The sequence below is a fragment of the Corapipo altera genome, unplaced genomic scaffold, assembly GCF_003945725.1.
Source record: "Corapipo altera isolate COAL_440 unplaced genomic scaffold, ASM394572v1 61411, whole genome shotgun sequence".
In the NCBI taxonomy this organism is placed as follows: Eukaryota; Metazoa; Chordata; class Aves; order Passeriformes; family Pipridae; genus Corapipo; species Corapipo altera.
The window spans coordinates 4,830,616-4,855,623 of NW_020884875.1; the positions used below are offsets into that span (position 1 = coordinate 4,830,616).

Consider the following 25,008-nt stretch of genomic DNA (forward strand, 5'->3'; position numbering starts at 1 on the left):
GGTGGATGAGCATCCCGACACTGAATAATTATGTGGTAGTTGGTCACCTGCTTACTGCAGCCTAGAATGTGTTGAATACAATAAGAAAAATGAGTTGTAATGAAATAGTGGAAAAAACAGTAGTTTAGAGCACATTCATTTCACACTAGAAAAAAATTGGGACTCTTAAATGGGAAAGGATTTAAGTGCTCAGCTTGCATAGAACACATCCAAGAAATTATATCTTTGTCTCAGTTATCAGCTGTTTTCTGTGAATACTGAATAAAATAACTTTTAATGAACAGTAAAATCAGAAGAAAATAACATACAAAATTAAGAAAGCTCAGCGGAAATACAGTTCTTGCATGACATTTTGAATCTCTGGTCACCAATTAGATTGTATTCCAAGAGTTTGGACAAATAGCTATGTGAAAAGTAGACTCTCAAGACCCTGCTTGCATTAGGAAATTTGGGCTGTAGAGGGCAAAGGCCATCGGCAGCAAATCTCACTCACGTAGTGTTCCAAATTATTTAACTGTTCGTGTGTATGTTATAACATAGCTTCCATCATTATTATAAAAAGTTGAAGTGGTTTTGCCTGAAATGGAGGTTTGAATTGTCCTAATTCCTGCAGTTTGTTCCAGTTATTGAGAGTAGGGTGCATCTATACTGTTTGTTGTAGCTAAGTGTCTTCCAGTTGAGCATGAATGCTTTAGCAGACTTCCCAGCCAGTGCTGGTAATGCTGCATTTTGGGTGTCTAGCTGGAGTTGGGCACTTTGGTGAGGGTTGCACCCTGCAATTGAAAGGTATCCACAAATATTTGTCAATAAAAGGACCTTTACGTTGGTTAAATGGTAACAGTATTTAATATCCAAATTTCAAAATTAGAACTACTACCAGAAATTATCCTTTGCATTGCTAAAGCAGAATATTCCACTGACAATATATATGCTGTAGCTCAAAGCAAAAATTATTGCATGAGCAGTTATAGGAATCGGTCACTGGGGAGACACTAGAAGAGTTGTGGAACTGTGGTTAAGGATCAGTTGTAGTCATCTCACAGATGTTTTTATTCTGTACCAGGCCAAGATACAATAGGAGTTGCTACACAGAGTTAAGCATTCCAGACCAGTGCTATCAAGTGCAGTTGAAATGGTACTGAATTAGTTTTTGCAGCATTGTGCAAACGTCTAGGGACAGAATTTATTATGAGTATGACAGGCTAAGTAGAATGATGACATTTCGTCACCTGTCCTGAAGTTGTTTTGTTTGGTCTGTAGTGTTAGCTAACCTTTTTTCAGTAATGGTTCAGCAGTCTCAGTACTGAACCTTAGCAAAGGGCCATTTTCCTTTAGATTGTAGACAAACTCTACATAACTCACTGAAGGTGACATATACACCAAACTGGGCACAGAAAATCTGAATCTTTATTTGAGGATGAGCAGTTCATACTTTTCAAAAGACATTAGAGATGAGCAGTAAATACCATATACTGCAGCAGCCTAGGCCAAAGCATGTAAGTAAATGCACATAGCGGATGAAGGAAAGGCCATGATGTTATCTACCTGGGCTTTAGTAAATGCTTTCCCACAGCTTTCTCCTGGAAAAACTGCCTGCTCATGGCCTGGATGGGTGTACTTTTCATTCCTTGAAAGACTGTATGACTGAAGGCCAAGCCCAAAGAGTAGTGTGAATGTAGTTAAAATCCAGCTGACAGCCAATCTCAAGTGGTGTTCCCCAGGGTTCAGTATCAGAGCCAGCCCTGTTTAATATCGTGATTGATGATCTGGGCAAGGGGATTGAGTGCACCCTCAGTCAGTTCACAGACGCTTCCAGTTTGAGCAGGAGTGTTGATCTGCTGGAGGGCAGGAAGGTTCTGCAGAGAGATCAGGACAGGTTGGATCAGTGGGCTGGGGCCGGTGGTATGAGGTTCAAGACCCAGTTCTGGGTCCTGCCCTTGGATCACAACAACCTGGGGCAGTGCTGCAGGCTTGGGGCAGAGTGGCTGGAAAGCTGCCTGGTGGAAAAGGACTTGGGGGTTCTGGTTGACAGAAGCTGAACATGATCCAGCATGTGCCCAGGTGGCCAAGAAGGCCAGTGGCATCCTGGCTGGAACAGCTGTAGTGGGGGCAACAGGACCAGGGCAGCGATTGTCCCCCTGTACTGGCACAGGTGAGGCCAAACCTCAAATCCTGTGTCCAGTTCTGGGTGCCTCACTAGAAGAAAGAAAATGAGGAGCTGGAAGGTGTCCAGAGAATGGTCTGGAGCGCAACTGTTGCAAGAAGTGGCTAAGGGAACTCAGTCTGTTTAGCCTGGAGAAAAGGAGGCTCAGAACAGACTTTATCATTCCCTTCCAGTACTTGAAAGGAGGTTGTATCCAGTTGGGGGTCTTCTCCCAAGTAGCAAGTGATAGGACAAAAGGAAATGCTTTCAATATTAGGAAGGATTCTCAAGCATTAAAATAGCCTACCTGGGGAAGTGGTTGGGTCACCATCCATAGATGGCGTAGATCTTTTATAGATGTGTAGATGTGGCACTTGAGGACATGTTTTAGTGGTGGATTTGGCCATGCTGGATTAACATTTGGATTTAAATGATCTTATGGGGCTTTCCAATTATTTCCTAAATGATTCTATGATTCTAATAACTGTTCTAAAATCTGTGTCAAGAATCTCAGCAGCTGCCTCTTGGCTGTCTAGAAGTAGAATTTAGTGTCTATTTTAAGTGTTTACTACTAGATAATCCGGGAGTAACAGTGTATTAATAGGATTCTCAGAATGTGAACCTTTTCAGTAAAAAAGTTGTGGAAGCATTCCAGACCATTTTTTCTAGAAGACTGTGGTGTTAGCAAACATCAGTAGTTTTTTTCAGAATTGAGTCATAGTTTGTTCACTATTCAAATCCCAATTTTGGCTAGGATAAGAAATTACTGAAATTGTATAATCTTTGTTTGATTAAAGAATCATAGACTTTACTGTAATAAGCAGTGACAATACTGCAGCTCAAAGTAAAATATACAAACAAGTGAAAAATAGTCTGGAATGATGAAACTTCTTCAAATGTCAATCTGATAGTCTATAGTGCTGTGAAACAAAGGACATAGCAAATCAAGCTTTAACATGCATTTTAAAGTGTGATCATTGGTTCCCTAAAAACTGAGAGTATGTAGTATATTTTATTCTGAAAACAAAAGCAGTAAAATGTCATAAAGTTATGTGTGAGACAGTGTGACATTGTATTTGAAAACTGTGTAGAGGAGCTGTTTTTGCAACTCCGTGAAGAGAAACATTTGGCAAAGTATGCATTTATTAAGGACAGGTTTACTAGATTTCCTTTTATTGAAGCTACTATTCAGCCAAGAATTCTCTAAGCATTACCACTGTGTTAGATAATAAGGATATAGTGGATGTTCTGTGTTTTGGTTTTTCAAAATGCTGTTAACCCATTGTGGGTTATTACTTGATCGTGAGTTCAAGCCGTTCCTAAAGTAACTTAATGGAATAAAAGAATTTGGAATAATCTTTTCTTTGTTTAATCCACTCTAGCTGCAATATTTATTCAAGTGACTACCATGAAGGATTCAATTCAGGACAGCGTTACTCTTTAAATGAGAAATGTAACTTAAAAGTTTTTCTGTGCTTTATATGTATAGCTCTGTGATAGGGATTTGTCATATTCAGAGGGTACATGGTACCAGGATTGAAATCTTTTTATGGGTTCAGACAGTTACCTATTCCTTCCCCTTAGCCTCAAATTTCCCTCTTGTGGGTTGTCTTCTTTCTGTTTATTTTTTTCCGTAAGTTGGATCAGTGGCTTACATTTTGCTTCAGGATAGTGAAAAATGAATAAAAATTAATAAAGATGTTATGTAAAATGAGGTCTATAAAAGGTTTTTTTCCCCATCCTTTACTTGGCATATATGTTTTGAGAAACAGTTTCTAGCTTTGACCAAAAGGGCCTATATGTGAAGGCTGTGATTTGGAGAAGTGCTTTCTTTGATCGCAGTTGTGTCAAGTGAGCAGGTGATCAGCTCATTTGAACTGTGTTGTACTTGTGATTCAACCTTAAAACAAAGTTGTTTGCTGTTGATTTATAAAATATTTAATACAATGTGTCTTGGCTTCTCATTTTACCTCATATGCAACACTTTGTGTGATGTTTGCATTTGGTCATCTGCAGTTGTGATGTTTGACTGCTCTGATGTTTGAATGATAGTAGAGGCTGATTAAGTATAAAATCACATTCTAGAAGTGTTTCAAAATTAATTTAATTATTTCAATAAAAGTAAAGCATTCAGAAGAGAAGACAAATACATCTGCTTTAACCAAAGTGTCTAATTTAAGAGTGGATTTGTATAAAGTTAAATACTTAAAGGCCTTTACGCTGTGGTCACTAATAGTATATTTGTGAAATTGCTTTTTTGCTGCAAAACACAATGTATTAAAAAGTTCTTTTTCTGTTTCTTTGTTTTATCCTGCCCTCCACCCCCCAGGTGAAGATTAAGAAATAATGTTTTGGAGAGGAAAAAACCTTCTTGGATAACTTCAACAACCAGATAATGTGAAATTTAATATTTAAAGGCTTTAATGATTCTGGAGATGGTGATAATCTTTCTCTCTTAGGTACACCATGCTGGTCTGCCAGAGCATATATTTATTTCTAAACAGTGATTTTATTTTTTTGTTTTTAATTTAAATAATTTGACAGTTTCTTCTTCATAGTTATGGCTGATTGTTGCATTTGGTCTTAATTAAAGTACAAGCTCAGTTGTAGTTACCAGTTCATCAAATTACGTACACATTTTTCAGTACCGCAAGTTCACTATATTTTACTGTTTGGCAGTTAAATCCCTCTTCAGTTGGAATATCCTAGCTCAGTTCAGCCTATGGTACTTGCTACAACATGTTGTGATGAGCAGTTGTAGTTTGATGAAGCTTGCGGTGGTTTAGAAAACCCAGTTGACTGATAAAGAGCTTTCTGTAAGAATGTCTGCAGGCAACAAGTTGCAACAAGTTTAGAAAACTCTGCATTTTGCAAGTAGCCCAGAACCTTGTATAAAGTGATAGATTGTTGTATCCAGAGAGCAATTGCCTTCTTATCCCTGTGTAGGTTTATTTTGTAGGCTGGGGTAAAGGATTTGGATTTCTTTGTCTGAGAATCTTTTTTTGGTGCATGGTAGTGCTATCTCTGCTGGGTATTGGAAGGAGGAGTGTCTGTGATTGAGGTTATGCAACCTTCTAACGTCTGAAGTGCCTGTTCATCTGGGCTTCCTTCATGCAGCATTCTTGTGCAAAAATTTCAAGGCTTCAATCTGGAGCACTGGGTCAAAGAATGTCTCTTTGAAGGGTATGCAGGCAATTTTTTTTTTTTCATTTCATTACACAGTGTTTAATTTTCTATCCAAGAATAAATGTTTTGAAGAGCTTGCTGTGATGGCTGCTCAGAACAAATTAAAGGAGTATCATTGTGCCATGTTTAGTTTTTCTGGATTCCAGAGAGTTGTTCAGCATGCAAATACTTCTTTGGTTTTGGGGGTGCAAATATGCAAGTCATGTTTCTAATCTGCTAGAAAAAATAAAGTCATTAATACAGTCAAGGAATCAATAGGAATAAGAAGTAACTTCATTCTTTGAAGCTGTTTTGTTCAATAGTTTTACTTTTTAAAGACCAGATAGTATTTTCATGTTCTCATAAAATGGCACCATTATCTGAACCTTTTTTAGAACACCTAAGGTAGTATCCCACTTTATGAAGTATTTCTGTAGATGACATGAATTCTTTTTGCCTTGTCAGTGAATAAACAATTCTCTGTGGAGAGCTCACTTTTCTATCCATTCAAATCTGTCTTTCTGCATTTCTGTAGTATATCTAAGTTGTAGATTTAAACTGCAAATCATAGCCTAACTAACAGAGTTCTGTGTACAGACTTGAAAGCTGTTTCTAGTTATGAAGTTCTAGCTGAATTGTTTTATCAGTTCAGAAAGGAAAAGCTTTCCTTGTTTGGAAAGCCCAGTAATCTCATGGGAATCCTTGAACATCTTGGTCATGCTGCAGAAGAGCCTGGTGCTTCTTCAGTATTTCCTCTTTTTACTCAGATCATCAGTGATGAAATGGAATCAGATGCTTTTTAAGTTCTTGGTGGCATGTTTGTGAGGTATCTTTGAACTCCTTTCATGACTGTTTTCTCAAACTTGCAGAGTTAACGTGTGTTAAGCGGGGACAGGGACCATGGAGAGAGCAGCTGATGTTCAGATCCAGAGTTTTATATGCAATTTAGTTCTTGTGTTCTGAAGCATAAACTGTAGGGAAATTGCTTAGTCTCTTATATATCTTTCTGGCATGCTCAATTCTACCCACTTGATAAAGTCCATTGACTTACGTTTAGTGCAGAAGAAAGTCTGCTTGATGAGAAAATAACCTTTATCCTATTACCTCTTAGCCTGAAAACTGGGTTAAAAAGTAAGAAGAAGCTGAGCTATAAGGAATTTCTATAAAGTGCTGTTAAGACATACCAAATGCGGTACTTTTTAAAGATATTTTAATTGTGTTGCAGATGTTTTAAAAAAAATTAAGACTACGGTTAGTAATTCCGATTAGAATTTCTGAAAAATTGATAGTTTTTCTTTACCAGTTCATTTTCTAGATGTGTACATAAGTTCATATATAAAAATAAGTAACCATTTTTTTGTGTAGACCACCGTCAGTATAAATCATGTATTTTAAAGTTTTCACTGAGTAGCATGTTATCCAACCAGAAACTGTTTTAAGATAAATATTGTAATTTACCCTAGTATTTTATTTTTTAATCTTCTGGTTTGTATTTTTTCTTAGGTACATTTTCTTAGAACCAGATTTTGTTGCCATGTCAACTCTGTTTGGAAGCATTTTTGGGTCAGCTCATTCTGGTTCTCTAAGTCAGAAGCTGAATATCTTCTCTGTAATGTCTGGTTTCAATACAAACTCCTACTTTTCTATCGCCATTTAGTAAACATAATTGTATGTTGTAGTCTCCTTTGATTTTTTTCCCCCGCAGTGATAGAAACTGAAAGGAAACGTGTAGTGTATCAAGTTGAATTACTGAATTTAATTGATGATGGATTTCTCTCTATTGTGTTAGAAAGTATAAGACCATGATTTCTCTCCTATAAATAACCTTAAAGGCCAAGCATATAAAGGCCAAAGCATTAATGACAGGAATGGACTTCTAGATAGAGCAAGCTAAAACCAGTTTGTGAAGTAACACCACATTTTAGTTATGATTCAGCATTTTTAGAGAGAGATTTTTGAAACCATTTTAACTAATCATAAAGATAAATGTGAAGAAACCAGTGTTGTCCAATCGTATTAAGATGTGTATTTTATTGATAATGTTAAAACAGTCAAAGCCCCATCAACCCTTCCCATGCCCACCAGGGAGTACCACTATGGTACTGTTAGAAAAGAACCTTCTAAAATGCATTTAAGACTTAAAAGCTATATGCACTAATTAACTAAATGCAGTGAACATTTAAGCTGTTAATAGCCCCAACATCCCTGATGCATAAACCTTCAATATGCTAACACTGCATAACAGTTCTCTATTGTGCATCTCTTTAATGAGGGTAACTGTGTCGGTTCTTTTCTTGCTTCACTACCTGCTGTGTATGGAAATTATGTACACTATTTAGCACTTTCTTTCAACCTTTAAAGTGCATGCATATTACATAGAAGCATTACATTTTAGGGTAAGGGACAGCTTTTAACAGGTCTGACTTCCTTATAGTTTCTTAAGTGCAACTTTTCTTCCTCTAAAAAGCACTCACCAACAGGAATTTTGCTCTGAATTTGCATTTCTTGATTGGGGATTTGCTTCTGTTTTTCTCACCACTTGTAACTGTATGGGCAAAGTTCTGTTACAGCAATCACTTTCTCTATAAAGGACATGTGAAGAATAGAGAACATGCATGACAATGAAGGCAGACATTGGTTGGGTTTCTTGATACTGTTCTTAGTAGCAGACCATACACTAGTGTGACAGTATTGTCAGACTACCCTTTAAACGGCTTTTTGCCGTTTTTTTTTTACTCTCACCTTTGATGGATGCCTTTTTTTAATAAATAAAAGCCTTAAAAGTTTGTTAATTTTTAACCCTTAAAGTTAAACGCTGTTCCATAGCTACCATTCAATTGGGAATTAATTACTTGGAAGTTGCGAGGTGAAAGGAAAAGAACACTAGACTCCTTGATAATAGAATTTAAACTTTAGTATTCTTTGCTCTAACTGCCAGCCCAGAGACATTGTTAGCTAGTTAAAACTGAATTCAGAATTAATGCTTCATACAATGTAGAGATAATCAGTCTTATGATTTCATCACAGGAAATCTTACCAAAGCTATCGATTTTTAAGACTTTGCTGTACATCCAAATTTGTACTCAACAGCTCAGACTTTATTTGCTGTCCAGATTAGATTAGGAATTGGCCAAGGTGTTCCTGCTTCACAGCAGAAATTCCACTGCCTGTGTGTACGTAGTGTCCCAGTTCACTGGCAGGCTCTAAGTGTTTGCTCCCTTGGATGTTTTGCAGCTTGAATGGATAAGGGAGCTTTGAGAAAATGCACCTCAGCCACATATTTAACATCAATTGGACCCCTTTCCCTCCAAAGACTGAAGATTATGAAACAAGTGATACTCAAATTTGGGAACTCTACTTGGGCTTTATTTGGAAAGCTTCTTAATTGGTACTTCAGAGGAAGCTCTGTAAGGTTTTCAGATGGGCATAAAGCAGATCATAGCTTCTGATTTTCTTGTTCCTGACAGAATTCCTGGAAAACAGTAACTTTACGAAATTCGCTTAAGTCATATGCTTATGGTTTATTTTGTAAATACACATAACTTTTAATGAATGTTAAAAGTAAGGACTTCATTAAAATTGCATCAGAAACACACAAAAAATACAGAGATTATTCCCAGTGCACAAGAATAGCCTGAATTTTGGCTTTCATTAAAGATATGAAGACCACATTCTGAACTGCCGACTAATGCTTTGGGTGTCTGTGATCAAAACTACATTTTATAGACTGTAAGCTCAAGAGTCATCAGTAATGATTAGGTCACCAAGATATTACTGAAATACCATGTTAAGCTTTGCAAGACAATCTGCTATTGTGACTTATGCTGGGAGTATAGTATAAATATCAGAACTGAAAAATTAATAAATTGTGTTTGAAAAATATACCACCACTGAACTACAATATACTGTTTATTTAATAGTATATACAAAATTGAACTAATTAGGGGAATTGGTACAAAGCTGTCTATTCTAGGTAGACTCTAGCTGCTAGTACTTCTGTCTGTTTTCATTTAAAGCTCTTTTCTGATGGTTTTGTTTTCAAGCTAAGAAATATCTGTGAGAACAGTTGCTTATGGTAGTAAAGCAGTGAAGTGTTGCCTTAACTGTAAATTATTCTAAGAGAAATAATATTTTTTCAGTGGTTTAGTTATCCTCTTTGTTTTTCTAAATTCAGGTAAACTAAAGCGGCCTCTTCTTTGATTTGAAAGTTTATAGGCTAAAAACATTGCTGTAGTCTTATTGTTAACTAACTGATTTTCTTGCACATTCTTTAATCTGAGAATTGTGGAGTTCTTGTAGAGCGCTTGAAAGTTGTGCACTGTAGGAAACTGTATTTTTAAAAAGCCTCAAAGAAGACCCAGCCACTGTATGTGTGCAAGCAAAAGCTTTGCTTACATATGCTTTGGATGAGTTCTAGAAAGTACACGTTCTCCAAATATTGTTGTGTTACAGGAAAAAGTAGTTTACAAGGTCTGCTGTAGTTTACAAGATTGCTGTAATTCAGACTTTTTCTCCCACCTTAAGGTAAGCATGCTGTTTGTCATTTCTTCAATTAGAAGAATGTCACAACCACACTGAAGTATCTGATGAGTACTAGTAGCAACATCAATCTACTTTTATGAAATATATTCTTTGCCCCTGACTGCTCCAGCTTTCCTCTGTTTAATAATGGTTTCCTTATTTCAGTCATGTGGAGAAAAGTGTAAATCCAGATACTTGATATACTTGATTTCCCTTCTCTTTAACTTCATGCTATTTACCCAGACAAGATTGACATAACTAAGACATACCATTACAGAAAAAAAAACCACCAGTATTAATAAATAATATTTTTTTTGTTGCTTTTGATTACTTCTTGGCAGAAAACTGATACTGAACATGAAATATTTATTTGTTGTGAAAGTGGACGGACTTAGGTGTTTTGAATGTTTCATTGTTAAATTTCTGAAATGTCATTTACTTTTCCATCAGAGTGCAGGCTAAATTATAGGTGGTTTTTCCACATGTACCAAGAAAAATGGCTCTCTGTTTTGAGGCTTGTCAGGGCAGTGAGAAGTGCAAAATCGGAAGCTTTTGCCACAACTTGCCATTAATCACTTTTATAAATAGCATATTTATATGACTTTTGTAGGAGACAAAATCTGAGTACAGAATTTGGGGATGTAATGCAGACTTTACGTAAAGTGTCTTAAGGACGTGAAAGAAGGGCTGCTGAGGAGAAGGTTTCCTACTGACTAGTGTGGAGTCATGTTCCAATTGGTAGAGAGCAACTGGGATTTTTAGAATTAGAATTCTTATTTCTGTTTGCTCTTGTGTTTTCTCTGAACAAATCCAAATGACATTGGTTTAATGGTGTGTGGAATGTGTTGTGCCATTATATTTGTAGTATCTTATGGAAGGAAAGTATGGAATAATACTAGGCATGTGAAATATTGGGAAAGTGGAGTGAACCTTTGCAGCAGGACAACAGGGAAGTTCTCAAGGAGGAGTTTTTGCAACCACAGTGAATGCTCATCCATCATGGTTGTTAGAGTACTATTTCCTCAGCTGTGAAATACAAACCGATGAATAGAGTTTGCTGAAGCTACCAGCATTTGCAAATGTTGGACTGTTTTGGATGGTGACACTTCCTCTGCATATTGGCAGTTGGCAATCTAGGAAGTATTATAGTCGAATTAGGTTGATTCCAGTAATGTCATGGTTTCTGTTTCTGCTAGAGCCGCTTTTTTTCATTTTCAGTTTCTCTTTAGTTTTTTACCATATGGAAAGATGTTTTCTTTAAATGGAAGCTTTCACAAAATCTTTATTATTATCAAATCCTGTTTCCTCTTTAAATATTTGGTTTTCTTTATAAAAATATGGTTATTTCACTGCTTTTTTCAACTTCTTTATTAATCATTCCGCTGGATGATTAGTTGGGAGAACACATTATGGGTAACATCATGTTGTTCACAGTTTACTGTGATAACACAGAATGATTGTGAAGCCTGAAAGAAAACTGTATCCTGTGTGATACAAAGTCTCCTAAGGGCAAATATGCTTTTTCCCCTTGTTTTGTCTGTGGCTGTTAGATAGATGTTGTCTGACCACATTTGGTTCATTCTGCTCCATTTTTCTACTTGCAATTTGCATAGTAGATTCTGTTCTCTTACATTTCCTTCAAAAATACTGTATTGAAATGTAGAAACATGTTCTCATCCTGACTTACAGTCTAAGCAGCTGAGCACATTAAATAAAAAACTCCTTTCACAGCAGCTATTTTGTGGGTATTATGCAAGATGTTCTGTGCTTTGATGTAACAACTTCTAAATAAAGTAAATTGCAACATGAATTTATAGCAAAACTTTATGCACTTAGTCAGTAAAACATATTGGAGGTGGGGAAGAGAGCAAGCTGTTGTAAACTCCTATAAAGTACAGAAAACTTCTACTTTCCCTCCATTCTAACAAGTGTAAAACTATTGAGGTTAAGTAGGTGGGGCAACCGGAAGTAATTGCTAAGGCCAGTGGCATTTTTGTGGTTTAATAAAGGCAGAAGCTAATTATTCAGTTTTTATTTAAGTGAAATGATGCCAAAAAGGAGGTTCCTGCAGAGCAGCTGCACTCCTTCAATGTTACCCTAATTTACCACAGACACAACTGTCACAAACAGAACTTTTAAATTTGATATATAGCCACGAAAGTAAGGAGCCCTTTGTCTGGAATGCATGCAGAAGAACTCCTTTATACAAATCAACCGGCAGATGACGGACAATGATGAAAATTTGATTCTTTGAAGTCATAATGGTCATTGAAATGTGTGAAATTCTGGTATTGAAAAGAGAGCAGCTAGCAAGACTCTAAATCCTGGGTGGTTGCTGGAAGCTTGCTGGGAGGTTTTTCTGTGTTTTGACATCAACTTCCCATTGCTTGTTCCCTGTTTCCTTTATTAAAAAAAAAAAAGAGGGGGGTGCTAAACTGTAGATAGTTAATAGTGGTTATGTACAGTTTCTGTCTATGTGGTGAAAGAAATGCCATAGAACAAACATGACACCTTTATGCACACCTCACCCGTCTATTCAAAAAAACTTGTTTCAGAGATACTTTCCATCATTTTGTCTCTTTTCCGTTAATTAGAGAGTTCCATTTCTTTTCCCCTTTGGAATTTGTGCTATTAGTGGAGTACTTAAAAGAAGGAAATTCTCATTTCCTTTAAAAGTCATCTTCATGCTGCATAGTGCTTTCATTGACACTGCCTCTGTGAATCAGTTTTTCTCTCTGCTGTGTAGCACACTTATCATTTCTTATTACCCTTTTCAGATCAGTTTTAGCAGACTTTCCACCGTGACAAATATTCTTAAATAGTGTAAGTTATAATAAACACAAACCCACCTATATTTGTAAGCAATTTTATGTGATTTCTGTCGTTTAAAATAAAAAGTGTTTTGTCCCTTTCAGCTAATTCCAAGAAGAGACAAAATGCCTCAAAGTGAGTGTTTACATTTTCTTGTATTGCAAAAAAAAATTCTTGAATTACAAAATTTTCTTGAATTACAAAAAAAATCAGTTTCCTCTTGAAATAACGCTCACTTTATATACATACATTTATATTAAGAAAAACAGAATGTCAGAATGCACCTTTTATGTGATAGCCTGTTTTAAAAATGTGAATCAGGGTTATTAATTTTTAGTAAAGCAAAATACAGTTCAAATCTCAAGTCTTTTATATTGTCATCTAGTATATTTAAGATTTTGAATGCTGAACACCTCACTAGTGTCTTAATATGCTAATATAGCAAAATTCATTAAGGAACATTTAAAGAAAAAAGATAGTAATGTGAAAACCAACCGTCAAAAATATCTTTGTTTTGGAAAGTTGGTTCACAGGTAGTTTCAATGAGAACTTGAACTCAGAACAAAGCACTGAAGACCCAGTAAAGGGTTCAACCCAGTGCTGCATAGTTCTTTTCAAGTATTATATTGTTTTAATGGCATCTTGGAGCGGGAGCTTTAGCCCATTGAAATGTCGCTTAAAGGACAGGTTCTTCTGTCACTAGCTGGAGCTGTGTGGATGAAATGATCACAATAGAGTGTTGTAATGCATTTTAAAAGTGTGAGAAATCAGTTTGTCTAGACTAAGAGTACGCCTACAGGGAATAGGAATTTTAGAGCTTCTGTGCTCTTTAGGTGTCAAGTATGTGATAGATGCCAAGCTTTTTTATTCCATATCTTTGGAAACAGCTCAGCTATGCTACAGTACCTTACATATCTACAGCAAGCAAAACCAGTGATTTTATGTCAGGACAACTTGGGCTTCAGCAACCAGAAACTCATTGTCCTAACGACTGTCTGTTCAATTGCCAGCTTTTAAAAAGGGGAAGATATCAATAAATGATTGCTAGATTCCCAGAAGGCATGGAAACTCTAACTATAATGAATCTAAGTATGGAGAGCTAGCAACACCACATGGATATTTAGTTTTGGGAAGCAGACAGGTTTTAATTTTTATTTTGAAAAGATTTTTATGGGATGAATCCTGTATTATTACTGAAATAACCTTGATTTGGAGCCAACTGAATGCCTGAAAAAACATGGCTTGAAGGGTTTGTCTGGGATTTTGGTTTTAGTTTCATCCAGATGAACAAGTCTAGGCATTTCTTTACTATGGTTACCTCATAAATATAGCATTTGTTGGTTTTAACCCTCTCTTTAGATTGTGTTCTGTATGCACTAATATGTAGTACTTTTATGATTCTCTGGTGTGAAGGCTTCAAAAGAGGAGACTGTATGTGTCCATAATATTACTTAACAGAGTATCGTGTTTCAGTAAATCAGATCATTCTGGAAGAATTGAAAAACCTCTAAATCTCAAGCATGAAGAAATTTATAATGGACTTTCAAGTTGCTGAGAATAATAATAGTAAAGAAAAAATAATTTTGAGATATATTGAAGTTTGCATATCTGAAAGTATTTGATAACAACCCCAGAATTTTTGCATGTAGCAGATTGTTTGAGAGGGGAAAAAGAAATGTTTTGTCAATAGTATTGTATATTCTCAATAGTCATTGTTAAATACAGAAATAGAAGCTAATATTTTAGTGTATTCCTCTATATAGGCAAGCTGAAGCATTGAATCCCTACCAAACTTTACTGCAGGTAAAAACCCCTTTTTGTTAAACAAAGCACTTTGCCAATTCAAATCAGAAAACTTTAAGCAATTTCTTTCTAAACCTGTGGTTTAGGCTTAAGCAGTGAGAAATGCCAGTCTATCAGAAGGTATTTTACATATGTGTTGCAACATTCCTGTGGCTGGTAGTGCTTCTGTTTCATATCACTGCTAGACTTGGATTAAAAATAAGCATGACTTGGTTCTAATGAAAGTATTTATAATGGAATTATTAAGATATTTTGACAGTTTCTTGTGGTAGTCTGGGTAGAAATGTCGGAAGCTGGAAAACCCATATGCATGCTTATTTGTTGCCCCTACAGTTGTAATTGCAAATACAAGTCATATGCTTTAAATTGCTCCCTTTTGTAGCTTTGAGGGACTGATCTCCCAAAATTCATTTTCTGACATAAAATGGAAAATGAGAACTGCCACATTTCAAAGGATGGTCTTGTGATCACATCAAGAAGTTTTTTAACTTTACCACAAAACAAAATCCCATAAAGTTAGTAGGTACAGTTATGTAAAGTCACAGTGTTTTATTTAAAGTTTTTTGCCTTTTCATTCAAGTCATGGCAGTGCTGCCAAGATGAGTTCAATATACCCAAAGTTGTGCTGCACTTTTCTGGACTTTTACCAGTTTACTGCTTGTTCCTGGAGAGAGAGAAGGAGAGGGGAGGGCTGGGAGGGAGACCAAGGAGCTCCTGCTGGCCTTTTAAGTATGTAAGGAAAAGGAACAGTTCAGCTTCCTTAGAGATGGATTTGATGTTTGATTTCACTCTTTACTAGTGTGAACTGACAGGTTAATTTTGTATAATTACTGTTTAGTTTTTAGCAAGAATGTTCACTTTAATTATATCAGATGCTGATGAGGGTAATTTTTCACAGCAATTCTTGTGAGGCTTTTCCCTATCTTATTCTTTGTTAAAGTCAGTTAATATTTTTAGGCTGGTTTTGTGATGCTTCGATTTTTATCTTTATAGGTTTATTTCTGGAGGCCCTCAGCAAGGCTTATGCCTCTCTAATGGAGGGGGGCATCCTACTACTGCCTATATACAATGTTACAAGTCTCTTTTTTTTCTTTGAAGGTTGGAATCTCCTGAATCCTTTTGTCCTTCACAAAAATACTGAAGAATGTTATCAGTATCAAATGTTCCTCTCTTGATCTTGACCATCAGCAGAAGAACTGACTCTCAAAAGCTGATAGTCATAGCTTGAAACATGAAGAGGGGATCAATTTTCTGTAATAACTACTGTCTAAATAAGCGAGCTGAATTCTAATACGTGCTCTGCAGTCTCAAACAGTCAATATTCTGTTGTGTAAAAGATACTACCGTCTGTCTCTTCCTTCATGCTAAGCACAGCTTCTTGAGTCAGCATGGATGTTGGTATTTCTTAATTATATACAGAGTTAAGCCCAAGGGAAAGCACTTATACTGCAGCATCTATTTGACTGACTAGTATTTTGGTGAATAGTCCTGTTCATATGAAGTTTAGGCTCCTAATGGTAATGTAAAATTTGGAATTTGTTGATGTTTCAGTCTGTGCTCTGATATTTTCTTTAAGGAATAAATAAGAGTTTACACATATCTGCATTTGCTACAGCTGGTGCAAGTTGAGGCAGGCCTGACCTTGCAGCTGTGGACGGAGAAGGATGTGGGGAAATGTCCTGTCCCTCCTCTGGCAGTAGATGTTTTGTAGCTGGGAGATGAGCAGGTTCAGGTAACTTATCCATGCAAAGTCTAATTCAGCCAGGGGAAGTAGGATGATAGCAGCCTCAACATCTCTCGGCTTCACTTTTATTTTACTGAACTCGTAATGTACTTCTATGCAATTTTTTTCTGGTTTTGTAACTTTATGTAAAAGGCATAAGGAATACTATTTTACAAGCCTCTTACGTAAACCATTTTTTAACAAGTCCCATTATGTTTTTCTTAGGATATCACTGCTTTAACTGGTGTTCCAGATGAGCACATCAAAACCAGAAAAGTTCACATTTTTGTTCCAGCACGTAATGCAATGCAGTCAGGACTTAACAATACAAAGAAATGGAAGATGGAATTTGATAACAGGGAGCGCTGGGAGAACCCTTTAATGGGCTGGGCGTCTACGTGAGTACTTACTGAATTTGAAAATACTTTTCTTTTGTATTCAGCTCTTACTAGTCATGTAAATTTGAAATCTTCTTTCTACCTGTAAATCTAATTATGTTTTTACAGTACTTACAGTAAGTGGTTGAATTTGTTTGTTGTATGATTAATGATCTGTTAGGTTTAAAAGCAAATTTTAGCTCACAACATCATCTGGAAGAGTTTAAAAAAGGTGTTAACAACCAAAAATTTCAGCAGTTACATTTGTGGTGATGCTGTGTGGCATCAGCAGGGCCAGAAGGTTATTAGTTACCTAAAGCAATAAATCATTCTCAGCTCTCAGCTGTATCTTTTAAACATAAACGACAAAACTTAGCTTCTGGATTTATTTTTTTTTACGAAATTTTATAAATATCCTGAAGATCTAAAATGAGGAGTCATAAATAATTTAAAAAAAACCCCAAATCCAGCAATTTAAAATATCACACCAGTTTTTTAAATATTGCTAATATTAGTATTAAAAACTCTTAAATACACAAAAAAAATCTAGGAAAGTACTACTCTTAGCTCGGTATGCTGTAATGTGAAGATGTAAGTATAACTTGGATGCTTCTAATTTTTAATTCTTCTTTCCTTAAATAAACACACTACCTACATTTCACAGTGTGGTTAGAATTCCTGTTAGCTGTGAGGACTATGCCAGCAATTCCTCTGACAATATTGTAATTTTGATTTGAAGCTGTCTTTTTTTGAGGCATATTCAGAATAGTTAATTATTATACATTACCAAGATCAACCGCTAGAGATTGTTTGTAAAACTTCAGAAAGGATACAATGTGTATTGAAAATAACTGGCTGCAATCATATTAGCACTTATGATCTAAGAGTGTAAAATTCTGTGGAAAACTTTAACGCCTTAACTATGAAATAACTTGAAGATGCATTTTTTTGAGATTCTTTAACACCGAATTTTTTCCTTTTTATTTATAAAATAAATGTATCCATAAATATTAGATCAAAATAACTGTGAAATCAAGTCTTCCTGTTACATTGATTTCTCATAAAAATTTGAGGAGACTCTACATGCATTTTTATTTTGGAGTAGGGAAAGGAATTTCTCATGTGTAGGCAAGCTCCCAGTAGATAAAAGCATCGAGAATTGACACTACTAGGTTAAAGGTTTTGTAAATTAGTTTGTATCCATTCATTTTTAAGGCATTCTTGCAAAAACTGTTAGTGGATACTCCGATGTTACCATTCAACACCCAGAAATACCTAAGAAGAATTTCTTCTTTTGAGATTTAATTTCTGCAAATAGCAATTCTTAGACACTTTTCCATTTACTTTTGAATAATATAATGGGATTAGTGGATTAGAGCCCTTTAGGGTCTAGAGATTAAAGCCCCTTTTCCACTAAACTCGATATACTTATTTACCTGTCTGTCTCTTATATTTCTGTCATGTTACAGTCTTCTTTGGGGTTTTTGTTGTATTTGTTGTTTCTCGGATACTGGGGCTTTTCTTGGTGAAAATTGTCCAGTTGTATATCTAAGCATGGACCCATGTAATTTTTCCTTAATTGGGAGGTTTTGTTACAAGAATGTGTAGTTCTCTAGTACACCTTTTAATATAAAGCTGTAAACAAAGAAACATGGGAAGTGCATGGTATCCATTGTACAAGATCTCATAAGAGAACAAAATATGGAATCCCAGTTTTTAATGCCTGCAGCACTGGTACTGCTGACACTATTGGGACATCATGCCAGACATCCTGAACTCCAGTTTGCTCATATGGACAGAGGAAATCAGTAATGCATTTAGATGGAATCAAAGATGATTTCACATGAAAAGAGAACAAATAATTTCTGCACTATTCTAATTTCCCAACTGCCTCTGTCCTGGAATTGCCAAATTTGCAGTCAAATTTGCAGAACAGGCACTGGTCCCTCACTACACTTCAAACTTAAAACTTCTTTGTTCCCACTTAGTAGTATTGAGAAGATTTTTCCAAAACCAGAAAGAATAATGATTAGCAAAAGTTGTCACAATCTTGCAATGTACTTGGGCCGCTTGATTCTCCACTGATCATGTTATGAATGAATTCTTAGTTCCTAGGGGTTTTTTCTGCCTTTATAAGAGAAATCTTTAAATGTCTTTAGTAGAGCCTATCACAGTGGCTTGCAAAAGTGTAATTTCTGCCTTTATTGTATTTTGTTTATTTGTTTGTTGTGGAGTTTTGGGGGGAGGTTGGGGGTTTTTTGGGGTTGGTTTTTTTTGGTTTTTTGTTTGGTTTGGTTTGGTTTGGTTTTGGGGGGTTTTTTTTGTTTGTTTTTGTTTTTTTATTGGAGAATATATTGGATATGTAGTGAACTCCGTTTTTCCATGTGAACATCAGATAAAATTGCACTGTTGTCTTTGCTGGAAGCTAGATTTCCCCCTCTTCCCCTCCCACTCCGCCAGTCACAGGCTTTGTCCTTTATTGTAGAGAATTCAATGTATCTTTGGTTGCTTTTTTTCTTCATTTATCCTTCTAGCTTCAAAGAGAGAACAGTTGAGAGCCAGGTCCTGCAATAGTTTGTTGCAATTTGGTCTTGTCATCCCAGTTGTCTCCCAGGCTCATAGGGAGTGTTGTCTCAGGGAAGCTTTATCTAATCTTTGTGTTGCTACAACCAGTATTTCATTTTCTTATTTCTTTAAAAGTTAAAATCCTTTTTTCCCCATCCTTTGTCATTGTTCTTAAATTGAGCATTCATAGCAACAAAAAGGCAGTTTAGTGTTTTAACTGAGATTTTAATTTGTTTCAAAAAGCTTTTTGCTGTTTGATTCCTTTCAAAAGTGCAGATGAAGAATAGTTGGTCATCTAAAACTAACCACTGTGTATTTAGTTAACTAGCAGTTTGCATTTTGGAGCTTCATTTTTGGTGGCAGCCTGTGATCTGCTTGCTGTACTGAAATAATTTGTGGAGGTCATGTGAACTCAGCCAAAGCAGAACTGTTAATACTTTTTTATGTCTTTTTCAGTCTCTGATTAGTTCCTGCTCTGCTCATTTCAGTATTTTGCTCTTTTCTCTTTGAGATTATTCTTCCCCTAGCTACTCTACAGACTCTTGGTCTGTTTGAAATGTTCAGAATTACCTTAAGCCTCCTGATCTTCCACAAAGAGCTTTAAAATTAAAAAGATTGTGTCAGAGCATTTATAACCACAGAAAGTCATTAGATATGTTTATCTAACAAAAAACCTGATGAATTTTTGCAAATAGTTGTGGGGAGTGTTCACCAGACTAAAGGAGTGAAACAATACTCTGCAGAAAGTAAGTGTTGATCCTGAAAATAATTAAAAATAAAAGTATTTTGAAAGGTTTGTGAGCTTGTGTACTAGAGAGTTGTGCAATATAGCATTTGACTGACTTTTGAGGTACAGATATAATTATTTTCTATTTCAAATATGCCTAAAATTTGTCATCTGATTTCTTACAGAGCTGATCCTTTATCCAACATGGTTCTTACTTTCGCTACTAAAGAAGATGCCATTGCTTTTGCTGAAAAAAATGGTACGTATTGTATGTACTGGATATGAAGGATTCATCTTTCTATAGGCAGTCTTGATCTCTAAGTATTGACAACAGAAAAAGTACAGATAAAGTACCTTAATCCTCTGTTCCACAGGATTTGTAGACCACTAGTGTTCTGCATGAGGAGGAGGAAAACAGGAATGGGGGCATATTTCCAAGGGTGCTGAAGGCATTCCACTTTCTGGAAAGGTGTTCCAACCTCTTAGGGAAACTTGTGAATGTTTGATAATCAGAAAAACTAAAATTAGATGACTACCAAGTAAGCATGTTGGACTTCAATTTTGACTGAATTGTAGCATAAATTTAGGAACATGTCAGGATTATGCTGCTCCTCACAGGACTATGTAAAGGTAAACCATATGACTAAGAGCATTGTCCAGATGTGCCTTGAACTCTGACAGGCTTGGTGTCCTGGTCACTTTCCTGGGGAGCCTGTTCCAATGACCCGCCACTGTTTAAGTGAATAATCTTTTCCTGATGTTGAGTCTGAATTTCCCCAGATGGAGCTTCATTCCATTCTTCATGTCCTGTTGCTGGTCACCAGGGAAAGATCAGCACACTCCCTCTGCTGCTACCCATGAGGAAGTTGTAGCTTGGGGATGTTTTGCCTAACTTTTCCCAGCACTACAATCTAAACACTTGCACTTGATGATTGTTCATGTTTGAGAAAAAGAGAGTAGAATAGCCAGTGTTGTTGCTTAATATTTTTTAAGCTAATGATGTATCAGAACGAATGTATCTGTAAACTTATTTAGTTACTTAGGCTTGTATTTTCTCACAGAATGATAGTACCACAAGCAGTATCCATAATCTCAGCCTTTTGAATATTCAGCAGCCCTTTTTTGTGTTGGCATAAATTTTGTGCTGCTCTTTTTTTTCTCTTTTTTTTCCTTTTTCTTTTCTTTTTTTTTTTTGAGTTTTTTTGTTGTTGTTGTTTTGGTTTGGTTTTTGGTTTTTAAATCAGTTCCATTTTCCTTAAAGAGTTAGTCTTGATGCTTAGTGCCTGTGGGTGTGAAGAAAATTAATTACACTGAGTTAAAGCCAGGAATAATGCACATGAAGGATAAGCTTCTTCAAAAGTCTTCTTTGTGGTCTCCAGCTTTCAACTGTGTTTAGTCTGGGGTAAATAGTAAAGTTTCTTGGTCAGACAAAATTATGCAGAATTATTAGATGGCTAGTGTACACCCAAACCCATGGTGAGTCCATTAACTTATACATCTAAGAAACTAGGACATTTAATGTGCAATTTATTTGCACTTTTTAATGGTAAAGGCTAGTAAGGCTAGTATTTAATCTGTCAATTCCTCTTTGAATTGATTTCTTGAGGGGGGCTTAATAATCTTAATTTTATTGAAAAATAATTTGTATTCAAAAAGAAATTAATAGGGTTATCATATTTGCATTAGATATACAAATTAGAGTGCAATTTTATTAGTATTTTGTATTGTTTTATGAACAAATATGAGTTTTGGGAGAATTTGGTATTGCTTCATTAATGCTGCTGTATTGTTCGTGTTATTTCTTGAGCAATTCAGCCTGTAAGAGAAAAAAATAATATAATGAGCTGCTTATGCCATCTCTTTGCAGGTGTTATATTTTTTCCTTTCAAAATGCAGATTGTAAAATTCATTTGTTCCACATAGAAAGTTTATGCTTTCACTGAGTTACAAATTACTCCATTGTGTATGAAACCTACAAAAAAATTCTACCAACTCTATCAAGGTTATGACTTGGTGTTAATATTAGTAGTTAATTATTCACTTAGCTTGCACTCTTAATTTTACCATAATTGAGATGGACTTTTCTGTAGATATTGGCTTGCCTAAATTATGAATTTAAAATTATTTTAAGTTATGGTTTTATTAGATACTGACTTGCCTAAATTATGATCTTATTTTTATTTATGCATATGATGTAAGCATAATATTTTCTGTAGTGACAGCTTCAATATCAGATGTAGCTGGAAATACAAATTTTACAATATTTAGTTCTGCTTTTAGAAAGAAATTAGAAATTCAGGCATGCTTTTACACTGGAATTTAGCTTCTTAAGTGAGTTATTGTTGAAACAAATCTAAGCCTAGGAACACAGATACTTACCTCTCTCTCGTTCTTGCATGAACCTCCCAAATTTTCCCTTACAAAATTCCTTAAGAACACTAATTTCTGCAAATTCTAGATATTGCAGGTTCTTTTGATAGATTGGTAAACTTAAAAGTTCCTTCTCACTTGAGAACTTCAGGAGCATAAGGCAGGCTATCTTTCTGCCTGCCCCATCTGACACATTTTCTAATGTTGATATAACAGCACTGGTTACAGTAACAGAGATCAGTGTCCAAAAATTACAGCTGAGGATGGTCTAAGGTCAAGGCAAGGAGATAACACTTTTAACTGGATGAAATCAAAGTTTTGCCTCTTGACCTAAATTCTTTTTTGTCCTTTCTGACATCACTGAGGCAGCTGTTTAAAAACATACAACTTAAGTAACAAGGATGAAGAGTTTTCCTACTGTGCAATAACCTTTAGTCAAGTGGTGAGGGTGTTCTTCCAGAGACTGTGAAATCTGCTTTCTGTCTACTTGGCTTGTGTGGCAGGGTTCTGGGCAAGAATAGCTTCCCCCACCATTATGGTATTTTTATAAAAGTGACCTCTGCACTCGGTCACGAGCAATTCAAGGTGCCTGACTGAAGGAGTCTGTTCCCAAGTGTGAAACCTAATCACATATGGTGGCCCCTTGGAATCATTAGTTAGATGTAACTACCCTTACGCATTTTGGATAACTGTGTCAGTCCAAGTTGTTGTGCTGGCAGTTGTGAATCTCTTCTAGAGGCACTTGGCCCCTCTCCATCTAGAGTATAAAAAGATGAAGCAATACCTTGGGGCTGTAGATTCCATTCCAGCAGCCAAGTGCCTCAGTGTTAGGTGTTACAATGCTGAATGTTGCAATACTGAAGTCTGTCTCTGGATCTGGTTCTGGCTGTTTACTCAAGCTTATATTTTTAATGAGAACAGGAGACAAAAGCCAGTGTTCTCAGAGATGGAAAGAATATGCTTTTAAATTCTCTCTTCAGTATTTCTTATGGAGAATAGTTAAGTTGAAATTTAACATTGATTGAGACTAATAAACAGGAAGAAAATGTTTGTGTAATGTTTGTGAATATATAAAATTGATACAGTGATATGACAACTTGTGTATCTTACGGAACATTGTGATGTTTAGGTGTATCTTGAGTGTTTCTGTGATCACCTTACATAGAGAAATTCAGATATATGTTAAACATTTTAGGACTTAAAGTTTTGGGTTTAAAACTAAGGAAGAAAAGTACTATATTATCAGTATCACTTAAAACTGCATATTTAACCACTTCTGTCTTCAACTCAAGTATCTCTACTTTGAGTGAAATATTGCAGCTAAAGAGACCAAACTTTGGAATACTGAGTGCTGCCCTGGCAACTTTCCAGGCACCTGGAGGCTGCAACCAATTTGCATTTTGATTTACATAAACACTAATGTCTCCACCTCCTCTTTTCTGACATTTTTAAGCATTTCTCTTGCTTAACTATCACATAATTTACTTGTCTTCTATCACTTCATTCTCTTTTCTTTATTCCTAATTTTTTATGTTCTTACAAAAATGTTAAGTATTAAACTCCTTTCTAAAGTTAAAGTTTTTTCTCCACTCTTCTTTTTTTTTTTTTTTTTTTTAGTCTTCTCACCCTTCTTTTTTTTCTAGCTTTCCAAAATCTCCATTCTCTCCCAGCCTTTGGGGATGATCTTCTGCATGTTATTTTTTGTCAATTTTAAATTTTTCATTTCCTGTGCCAACATACGCAGAGCCTTATTGCTTCTGTGATGCTATAGAGCTGTGGAACTATAAACTTGCAGGACAGTCTGTGTTCTCTGTTGAGCTTTTCACTGATGACTGTCAAGTTTTTTGCATTTCACTGTAGTATGGTGAAGTCTTATCAACTGAGAGAGTAGGCATCTGCCACATGTGTGGCATTTCAGTATTCTCTTCTGCCAGCTAGAAAGGAATAGGTTAGTGGATGTCTATGTGGAGAAAAAGATATTAAAGTTAAAAGCTTTAAGTTGCATTTGCTCTGTATTGTATGCTAAGAATATTTATAATTCTAACTGTTTCTTATCTCCTTCTGCTATACCCTTGTAACATCCAGGCTGGAGTTATGATGTTGAAGAGAAGAAGATTCCAAAACCTAAATCCAAGTCTTATGGTGCAAACTTTTCTTGGAACAAAAGAACAAGAGTGTCTACAAAATAGGTTGGCATTGGCTGTATGACTGTGAATAAAGTCAGCTGTGCTATATTTATAGTCCATGTATAATACATCTCTTAATCTCCTAATAAATTTGACCTTTAAACTACAGATGCATCTTCTGATGTCTATTTAAAATGTTTTTGATGTCTCCAATTGAACCTGTTACAAACTTCCCTATAAATAGAGGAGATTTGGAGTGTTCATACTTCTAAAAAATTACTGTACTAGGAATCTCTCAAAAGAAATGTTTGAAATCAGCTGCAACTTTAGAGATTATGGTTGATCTTTGACGGTAATTTTTTGTCCACTATCCTGTTTAAACTTCTGAAGTGTAATAAGTTCAATAAGCTTTACATATACAAGTTCTTTCAAGAGAAGTGAGGTTTTTTTGTCTCTGTACATGACAATTTTGTCAGTTGAATAACAAAGGATGGGTATAGAAGATGGATAATTCTGTATAAATGTATATGATATAACCTCCTTTCTGCTCAAATTAATACTGTCAACATTCCAGAAGCATTCATGGCTGGAATAGAAAATGTAGGATTTTAGTTTCAATATGGGGGAGGTTTAGTCTGAAAAACTGAGATTGCAGTTGTTTCTCTGTGATGTTCTTG

General features: G+C 35.7%; 1 protein-coding gene across 4 annotated transcripts in view; it reads left to right on the top strand.

Annotated features, from left to right (window-relative positions):
- NDUFS4 (NADH:ubiquinone oxidoreductase subunit S4) overlaps positions 1–24,499 on the top strand; it is a 47,146-nt gene extending 22,647 nt beyond the window's left edge. For all 4 annotated transcript variants that reach the window (XM_027635367.1, XM_027635369.1, XM_027635368.1 and 1 more), the window contains 3 exons: positions 16,392–16,564; positions 20,021–20,094; positions 24,291–24,499. In XM_027635367.1, coding sequence (XP_027491168.1) covers positions 16,392–16,564; positions 20,021–20,094; positions 24,291–24,394 — 351 coding nt within the window. In that variant the 3' untranslated portion in view covers positions 24,395–24,499. The remainder of the gene's footprint in view (positions 1–16,391; positions 16,565–20,020; positions 20,095–24,290) is intronic.
- Positions 24,500–25,008: the final 509 nt, after the last annotated feature.